This window comes from Musca autumnalis, unplaced genomic scaffold (genome assembly GCF_047663935.1).
Source record: "Musca autumnalis isolate F117 unplaced genomic scaffold, ASM4766393v1 scaffold_2, whole genome shotgun sequence".
Classification (NCBI taxonomy): Eukaryota; Metazoa; Arthropoda; class Insecta; order Diptera; family Muscidae; genus Musca; species Musca autumnalis.
Genome location: NW_027411755.1, coordinates 33403110 through 33413662, shown reverse-complemented (window position 1 = coordinate 33413662; position 10553 = coordinate 33403110). Strand labels below are relative to the sequence as shown.

General features: G+C 39.6%; 1 protein-coding gene across 1 annotated transcript in view; it reads right to left on the bottom strand.

Moving 5' to 3' along the window:
* Positions 1 to 253: 253 nt before the first annotated feature.
* Positions 254 to 10553, bottom strand: part of LOC141392204 (uncharacterized) — a 56143-nt gene continuing 45843 nt past the window's right edge. Inside the window, exons 2-4 of the mRNA XM_073965158.1 lie at positions 793 to 947; positions 504 to 671; positions 254 to 400 (exon numbers count right to left, since the gene is read on the bottom strand). Coding sequence (XP_073821259.1) covers positions 254 to 400; positions 504 to 671; positions 793 to 947 — 470 coding nt within the window. The remainder of the gene's footprint in view (positions 401 to 503; positions 672 to 792; positions 948 to 10553) is intronic.

Genomic DNA, 10553 nt, shown 5'->3' with positions numbered 1-10553 from the left:
GCGATATGCTTTAACGGTGAGCTATATTCGCCATACTTAGTGTAATCATACCTACACAAATAAGTAACATCTGTACCAAATTATAACCGCTTACCTCAATTAGCTTAGGAGTTATTAATTTTTCCCCGCTAGATTTGGATTTCGCCCACAGTGCGATGGTCTGTCTGATCACATTTCCGAAACCAAAAAAGTTCATCCTGTATCTTATATGCTTCCAAATATAATTTATTTAACTCTAAACAAAGAATTTCAATTAATTTTTATGAAAATACACCTTAAATTCAAACTTCCAAATATTAAGGGTACCAGCCAACACCTTGAACATATAATCACCATTTTGCAGAGGTAAAGTTGAAAATAAGGCACTATCCAAAACCAAATTGTCAACGATAATGTCATGCTGGAAAAAGTACAAAAACATGGGCTTAAGTAATGACAAAAAAATCAAAACTGGGACTTTGGTATCTACTACCAAATACCTCTCATAAACTTTAAATACATACATTATATGGACAGGTGTGATTGATATTAGAAGTACGCAAAAAATACTGTGATAAGAACATAAATATTTGATATTTTTTACGATTTTCGAAAAATTTACACAAATCCCCCGTGACATTCAACAAAAATGGCTGATAGCCATTGGAACGCTTGAAAAGGGCAACGTTTACCTGGAAATAAACAAAGAAAAAAAATATCTTTATATTATTTTAAACATCTATTTTAGGGGTAGGGAACAATTTAGCCTTAGACTATTTTCAGCCACTCTTCTAAAATTTAAATCCAACTTACATTGACATTATTAACCGGACCCTTGTGTAGCTTACAAACAATGTTGAGCCCCACTACATTACGTTTTATCATTTTCAGAGCACACTGGTCAATGGTAGTAAATTCTGTATCCAATGAAATACATTTGATATTTGTAAAACGCGCCACTGCAACAACTAATCCAATGGAACTACAACACAATAGCAGTACAACTAATGCCGAATTCATATTAACAAATGACTGACCAAATTATATTCTGTATTATATTAATTCAACGGAGTACATCTATAAACTTTGTTTTAATTCGCAAAATTTTCATGAAAACAATTAATTGATTTTTAAACGTTTGTCGTTAATATTTTATTAAAATGTATTAAATGATCCGATGAGTTTGGGCATGGACCTTTGAATCATTGTCCACCATAAAATTGTAAATTGGACAATTAAAAATAAAGGTTAAAAATTGTTCACGAAAATGTATATACGCAGTAGGAAAATACAAATCTGCATAGATAGATATCCCAACATATTCAATTTATGCCGTAATTTGCATTCCGACTGTATCATTTTCCCAATTTATTATCCTCTCCACGTCGTACAGTAGCAATAGAATAACAAACATGCAAAGCAACATAATGAGAAAATGATGACAGGCAAGGCAACAATGAGCACATATAGCCAACAACTCTCAAACTCCTCGTCGTCTGATTGTGAGACTCCCCCGCAGTCCCCTCGACAACAACCGCACATGCAGCCTTTAACACCAGCCGTTGTTGTCCCAATCCTGGAAAATGCATCCTTTTTGTAATTTAATTGCAATGGACTCCGAGGTAAGATCGAGGAGATAGTAGATTTCATGAGTCGGAGGAATATCAAGGTCGCTGCTGTGCAAGAAACCAAGCTCAACAACAACTGTAGCTTACAACGTTGCGACAACGTGCTAAGGAAGGATCGTACCAGACGTGGAGGTGGGGGATTAGCTTTCCTATTGCACCAGTCTGTCCAATACAGACCTATCTCACTTGAGCCGGTCTCTAATGACCCGTACATGGAATGTATGGGGGTAGCAGTCAGGTGTGGAACTGCCGAGATAGAGTTGATGACCGAATACATCCCGCCGAGAAATAGCGGTATCTCAGATGACGTGCCTAACATTAGGCCGCTTTTGGTAGGTCATAATCGTCTGGTCCTGGGGGACTTTAATGCACATAATGAGATGTGGCATTCGGTCATTGGAAACTACCAGAGAAGTACAGCGCTGGCTGAGCAAATTGATAGATCTACGTTTTGCATCGTCAATGAGAATGCCCCTACCAGAATTAGAGGAAAGTGTCACAGCTCGCCAGACATAACCATCGTGCCACCTGGTCTGACAAATGACGTTACTTGGCAACCCGTCATTTCCCTTGGATCAGACCATCTCCCCACAATTGTCTCTATTAGCAGACCACCCGACTTCATCACCTCTGAACGCCGCACATTCGTCAATCATAAGAAAGCTGATTGGCGGGATTTCAGAGAGTTCACCAATCACCGCTTCAGAGAACTGCCCAATCCTTGTGATGTTCGGGTAGCGGAAAGGACGTTCCGAGACATCATCAGCAGCCATATCCCTGCTGGTCAAATACCCGAAGTAAGACCAAACTTGGCAGCCGAAGCGATGGGATTAGAAAATAAGCGTGATGAGCTTCGTCGAACCAACCCCAATGACCCCAGAGTCAGGGAGGTGACACTGGAAGTTAACAGTTCGTTGGGGAGCATAAGCGGAACAAGTGGTTAAATCATCTGAAGAGTTGCAACATTGGAGCCGGTATACGTGAATTGTGGGCAACGGTTAAGTCACTCTCGAACCCTGGAAGAAGGTAAGATTGGACCTCAGTCACGTTTGGCGACGTTACGTTGATTGACCCGCAGAGGTGCGCAAGTTATTTCAATCGACAGTTTGTCGAGCACCCCGAGAGTGACAGGGCGAAGAGAAGAGTACTACGTCGCATCAGATCTCTTCCCGCCGAGGAGGAACCACCACAGTCCACAATGGATGATGTTGCCAATGCCATCAGGGACGCTAAATCATCCATCACCAAGCGTTGGGACCTGATGGAATCTCCATGGTAATGCTGAAGCAGCTGAATGAGCCGGGAGTGGAGTATCTCACTAAAGTTCTCAACTTGTCGCTATCCACCCTCATTGTTCCCGAAGTCTGGAAAATGGGCAGGGTGGTCCCCCTACGGAAGTCCGGCAAGGATGCCAGCAAAAGTGAATCGTACAGGCCGATTTCGCTTTTGTCGCCCGTAGCAAAGACCATTGAGGCCTTAGTCCTCCCCAGTATCAGAAATGGCTATCAAGTTGCTGATCATCAGCATGGATTCCGTATGCAGCACAGCACTACAACTGCACTGCACGCCATTACCACACATATTTGCAAAGGACTCAACCAGAGACGGCCGTGCGATAGAACAGTGATGGTGACGCTTGGGGACACGCTGTTTGAGGACATTGAGCAGACAACCCTCCGGCCAAGCTTGAAACGTTGGATAGTCATTTATATGTGTGGACGCCAGTCGTACGTGGAATTCAGGAACAAGATGTCCAAACCCCGTAGAGTGAAACAGGGAGTTTCCCAAGGTGGGGTGATATCTCCGGAACTGTTTAACATCTACCTCTCCTGTATTCCGCCCCCTCCAGACGGCATCGAGATCGTAACGTATGCGGATGATTGCACGATGCTGGCGTCGGGTACCTATCCTGATGACATCTGTGAGAGACTGAACAACTATTTAACCGATCTTACCACCTTTTCCATTCGAGGAATATGCATATTTCCGCCACAAAATCTACAGCCACTCTGTTCACCACATGGACAGCGCAGTTTGGAAGAGAATTGAATGTCGTGGTCTACGGTAGCAGAATTCCGACCACAAACTGCCCAAAAATTTTAGAGGTCACATTCGACACTACTTTCACGTCGTGCGCGCACGCCACAGCTATATGCGACAAACTGAAAAGTAGGAACAAGGTCCTCGATTCCCTAGCCGGCAATACTTGGGGTGCAGATAAAGAAACCTTGTTGCCCACATATAACGCGATACATCGGTCTGTGGTAAGCTATGCGGCGCCAGTCTGGTCCCCGAGATTATGTGATACGAATTGGAAAAAAATTCAAACTTGCCAGAATGCCGCCCTGAGAACAGCAACAGGATGCCTCCTCAAATCTTCAGTGGAACATCTACATGAGGAGGCAAAGATTCTTCCAGTGAAGTAACACAATGAGATGCTTTCGTTGCAGTACCTGCTTGGATGTTACCGTGTGAGCCATCCCAATCACCATCCTGTGGGTAGGCCCGACACATTCAGGTAGATCAGGAAGGATATCCATGCTCCATGGCCCAACGATACAGGAGGGAACCCCTAGATCAACAGGTTTAAATAGTATTCACACGGATACAGTTGCCAAAGACTTAAGCAATTATAGTGTGAATAAATTCCTCGAAATACATCCGCCATCTATTGCAGCTGAGGAGCGTCATCTGCCACGACAAACTAGAGTAGTTTTGGCTCAACTACGCTCGGGATATTGCAGTCGCCTAAAGTCTTATTATCTGCATGGGCCCGCACGACACAAAACACCTTTTCAACAGCCCAACCAAACCTAATCATCTAACTCCAGTGGATCTGTGGTTACATCCCATCGAAGCAGCCACTTTCCTGGAACTGGAGATAGACCCAGAGCCAGGTTGAACAGAAGAACGAACATACAAACATATGTAATAACAAACACTGTTACAACAACAACTCTCAAAGGTTGAAGTATCACAGCAGCGCCATTAGAACCAGGGACGTACGCAGGGCCCCCTGATTTTTTGTCAAAGTAATCCCCCCACACACCGTATAACGTAGTAATAAATGACAACGATTATCCCTACCAACAGAGAGCAATCCCGCGACGGCCGAAGTTCGCTTGATATATCTATCGTGTCGCCAGGTCTGTCGAATGGCGTGACTTTTCATTTCCCTTAAGATGGAACTTCTCAATAAATCAGAGAATTCAATTATTCTAAGAGGTCACCAATCAATGTTTCAAAGAACTGACCAATTCCTCCAACGTTCGGCTATCAAACACGCAGAGAAAAATATTTGTCGATTTTGTTGGAACAAAAATATCTTTTTTTGTTCCAACAATTCATTTGTTTTGTTGAAGCATTGCAATTGCATATCCAAAAGTACCATCTTTTGCTTCAAAAATACAAAACAAAAACAAGATTGCGAAATTCCTCAATATTGTAAAAATCATTGACAATACCTATGGTAGGAACTATCATAATCTAGAATTTTTACAAAAACTATTGTCAGTCCAGAAAACATGTTACTGAAATTTTTGATTTGATTGTATATAATTCTCATATACACTTTCCACATAACTTTGGTATAAATGTCACGTATTATATTATGAGCATTGACAGACTGTCATGCATGGTCAGGTTTAACTAAAAAGACAAATTGAATGAAGAAACATAACTACTCCATTGCGCTCATCCTCAAAGCACCTACCCCAACATAAGGAATACCATAATCCACAAAAATATGAAAAGAATTACGACTAAAAATACTTCTCAGATTGTGCTATCAAAACAAAAAGAGAAGATAAAATAAAACAAGTAAAAAAGTATTAGTCGGCTTTGCCGATAGAGATATACCCTCAGCCTATATGTATGAATCGAAACGTTCATCTGCGTACAGAATTTTGGGGCTCTTTTTGGACATTTGAACTTGCCGACTAAAATGTGAATTAGGATTAAAGTTCAAAATGTTGCGGAGGAGGTACTTGAAGGAATGGACCGACAGAGTCCATTATGGAAGTTGATCTTATTTTGGGGGTCATATTTTTCGATTGATATAGCGTCCAATAGTGCCTTTAGTGGGTCATAGTATAAATTCTGAAACAGTATGCAGGAAGCATGGACTTGTCCACGGAAAACATAATCTCGCTGTAAACGGGACCACAACGAACAGCATCGGTATACATTTCCCAAGGATCTTTGAAGAGACTCTAAACTGAACTTTTGTACCCTAAGGAGAGGACCGATATGGACCATTTTAGTCAAAATATTAGGAGATCAAAAGTTTGGTCGAAATTGGTTGCCCCATTCAAGATATATCGTGCATATCATTTTAGTGACATTTTTTAAATATTGGGGAAAATACCGATATTGCCCATCTTCGAAGTGAAACTAAGTATGATCAACACGGTGCCATAGGGGTTTTTTGCACCTTTCAGGCTATTTTCTCAAAAAGTATGGACTTGCCTCTGAAAAACCTCTTGCCGACGTAAAGGAGCCAGTGTATGCAAGTTGCTTCAACAGAATTTATCGGAAATTTTGTGTGGGAGGTACCCGAAGGAGTGGACAAATATAGTTCATATTCAAACCTGATCTACATCTGGTAGACATGTTAGGGTGTGTAAAGTATGGACCAAATCGGTCACTATATTCAAGAGTTATCATACGCACAATTTTTCCGAACATTTTTGAACTTTTGTGGAGAAGTTACCTGAAGGAGTGGACCGATATAGCTTATCATTGAACTTAAGTTAAGTTTGGACAAAATATTAGGAAGGACAAATTTTGGACCGAATCGGCAGATCCGTTCGAGTGTTATCTTGCGCCCCAACCAGTACACAGGGTGTCATGGTTTTTTTTTGCAACTTTCAGGCTATTTTCTCAGCCTGCTACAGAAAAATCAAAGCGATTCGAGAGCAGGTCCTAAACTGCACTTTTCAGAAATTTTGTGGATCGATTGAGTCCATATTGAGCCTCATCTAAGTGTGGTAGAAATTTCACGATGTGCAAAGTATGGACCAAATCGGTTACTCCGTATTTTTTAAAAAATATTTTTGAGGGACATCAGCAAACGTGGATTTTTTAAAAAATATTTTTGAGGAACATCAGCAAACGTGGATTTTTTAAAAAATATTTTTGAGGGACATCAGCAAACGTTGATTTTTTAAAAAATATTTTTGAGGGACATCCGCAAGCCTGAATTTTTAAAAAAAAAAATATTTTTCAAAGACATCAGCAAAGTGTTTTTTTAGGGACATCAGCAAACGTGGATTTAAAAAAAAAATATTTTTCAAAGACATCAGCAAAGTGTTTTTTTTAGGGACATCAGCAAACGTGGATTTAAAAAAAAAAATACTTTCTGGGACATCAGCAAACGTGGATTTTTGAAAAAATATTTGTTAGGCATATCAGCAAACGTGAATTTTTTAAAAATATTTTTGAGGGACATCAGCAAATGTGGATTTAAAAAAAATATTTTTGAGGGACATCAACAAATGTGGATCTGCCACAAAGTCAACAATCCATTGTTCACTATATGGATTGTGAAGATGAAACTCGCATAGAATGTGAATGTCGAGGTGTAAATTGGTGGGGTTAAATTTTATATATTTCGTCCGCGGATGGTCTGACTAATCTTGTAGCGTTCTTCCACGCGAGGACTTGTTTACCGCATGGACTGTAGATATCAAGTTCCCACTGCGTATGCAGGTATGTTAGCTAACGAAAGGAGTGACACCCAAACTTAGATCAAGTTCCTTTCCTTCAGTGACCTTATTCAAAATAATTCAACTCGTTTTACCTCAAATCCATTTAAGGGTCAATTTGAGATAATTAATAATTGATTTCAGAGCGCAGCCAATACTTCTCGTGATATGGGTCCCAAAATGTCCAAACTAGGCAAAAACTTGCAAGCCATTAACTTGGATATTCTGCATCCAGATTCCATATATCATCTGCGGTGCGCCTTCTAAAGATCGCCCTTAAGAAGTTTATCGATGTAGCAGCACTTCGGTGGCCTCACAGATACATCAAATGGTATATCCATTGACTGAGAGCCACCCGAGTTACTTGATCAGGTAATTCGATCATGGATTTTTCTAACCAGCTCAGCTTGAAAGATACTACAGTCATCGTTAAGCTTAATTGAGTGTTTGTTGTTGTTTCCTTTCTTATCACCTAGTGATTCGACTTTTCTGAAACCCTCCAATCCCTAAATCAGAGACGCCTATATAAGTTATGTCAATTACTTCCCCTTTTTGTAACCTCCAAAATAACATGGATGGTATAATTAAATTTACCATTCCGTTTGTAACGCATCGAAATATTCTTCGGAGGCCCTATAAAGTATATATAATCTTGTTCAGGGTAAAATTCGAAGTCGATATAACCATCCCCGTCCGTCCGTCTGTGAAAGATACAGCTTACGATTTTTAAAATAGAGTTTTGCAATTTGATATTGAAGTTTCTATTACTCCTCGAATGTTTCGTATTGCAAATGGCCTACATCTGTCCACGTTCTGATATAGTCCCCCTACAACGGTATTACCGTTACGGTAACTCCCGATTTTCGGTATTTTGAAGGCTTTAGCCTCATTAACACACCAAAATGGCTGAAATTTGGTATTTAGTCTTCTTTGGGGGTATATAACATTCTACCTGAAATTTGTCGGTATAGGTCCACGCCTTCATATAGGCCCCATAGAACGTTACCTCCCGATTTTCGATATATTGAAGGTTGTGGTCTTAATATCCCACCAAAATGGCTGAAATTTGGTATTTTGTCTCTGTGGGAGGTATAAAACTTTCCACCTGAAATTTGTCGGTATCAGTAGACGCCTTCACATAGCCACCATAGAACGATACCTGCCGATTTTCGGCATTTTGAAGTTTGTGGCCTCAATATCGCACCGAAATGACTGATATTTGGCATATAGTCTTAGTTGGTGGTATAAAACTTTCCACTTGAAATTTGTCGGTATAAGTCCAGGCCTTCTTATAGCCCCCTTAGAAAGGTACCTACCGATTTTTGGTATTTTGAAGGTTGTGAACTGAATACCTCACCGAAATTACTGAAATTTGGTATTTAGTATTTGTTGGGGCATATAATTTTCCACCTAAAATTTGTCGGTATAGGTACACGCCTTTATATAGCCCCCATAAAACGTTACAATAATTCGGAAAATTGCAAATATTGGTACATGTTTTGGAAAGATCTACGATGATGCCCCATAAGACCTCTATTGAAGGGAGTATTATCAGTTGGGATATACTACTCCTGCAACAAGAGGAAGAGCTTAGTACTTTCATAAATTCAATACAGTTCGTGGTGGTCGGTATACAAAGTTCGGCCCGGTCGAACTTAACGCCGTTCATACATGTTTATTATAGAAAGTTAGGACTTTAGCCCAATTAATTATTCTTAAATTGCCTCTGCTTCCCCAGTGCCAGTGGTGAACATTCTCATCACATTCTGGAATTACCAGGCCTATGCTCCGCAGATTATCCAAAACTTTCTGGGAATTCTTATACGGCACGATAATCGAGGACAAAATTAATGCCCTGTTGCATTCTCTATCCTTAGCAGCGGATTTTTCTAACCTCACTATGAGTGTTGATGGATTCCACAATCAAGTTTTCCATTGTGTGTTCTTTATCAATAGCACCTGTTGTACTATTATTCCTCAGTGTATACTTAGCGAAAAAAATGTTTAAAAAAATAAATAAAAGTAGTGATATATTTGCGATTAATTGCAATTCCCCCAATTAATTTCATAGTTCGCACTGATTAATGCACAACAAATTCCATCCAAACTACAAAATAATTTCCACCCCCACATATTTTCAATGCTTATCGTATACCTTAACTTATGGGAAAAGAAATCCAGTAACAAATGATTAAGAAAACGAACAAATTTCCCTTCATTATTTTAAAATGCACACAAAATAAATATCACCAAATATTATCACCCTGTCCAGCATCTTTATAGCCACTACCAGCTCCCGAGAATTCCCTTCAATGTGTAAGCGGAAACATTTGGGAGGGGTGTGGGAAATAAAATAAAATAGAACATCAAAATCACTTCATTACTTAAAATCATTGCGATGAGGATGACGACGACCTCCAATGAGCAAAGCCATGATGATGAGCATTTTATCACACTGGCTGTGACTAAACAAATCCGTGTGCAAGCTATACCAACAACCAAGTTGGGGAAAGAAATTGATTTACAAGCAAAACAACAAAAACGTTTAAAATTTTTTCAATTTTTATTTTACTCCCATTGGTATTCTAGCGCATTTTTGTAAAACAAAATTAAGCTGAAAGATTATTTTGTTTTGCTGCTGCAGTTTTTGTACCATTGAATGGAGCTGCATAATGGCTGGCTGCTGCACACCATCGTCGTCGCCGTATCGAAAACAATCCCCTTCGTAAACAAAATCTATTCACACATTTTATCTAAACTCTATGGATTTGAAACGTTTTAAACACTTTTTTTTCTACCAATTTTCTACCCGTTCGATTCTACATCTGGGTATGGGAATGTTCAATAATGGAGTTGTGAAGATACGCAAAAAAACTGCATGCATAGCTTGCCTAGAACAATCAAAGTTTCTCCCTATGGCAATATGCGGATATGATCTCCCTCATCGTATTAATACGGACTGGAAGCAGCCAGCAACAGCGCATCAGTAGTAGTACTTTATACTTTTTACACGCTGTTATGCAAATTCCAATAGATTATTGGTTCCATGAATGTGTCTCTGGTTCTAAATCGATAGCAGCCATGGCGGTGACTTGAAGTTGTGGTATAAATAATAAGGGCCTTGAAGAGAAGTTATTTAAAAATATTTTTAAGGATATGAACAAAAAAAATATTTTTGCAGGACATGAACAAACCTGGATTTATTTTAAAATATTTTTAAGGACATAAACAAACGTGGATT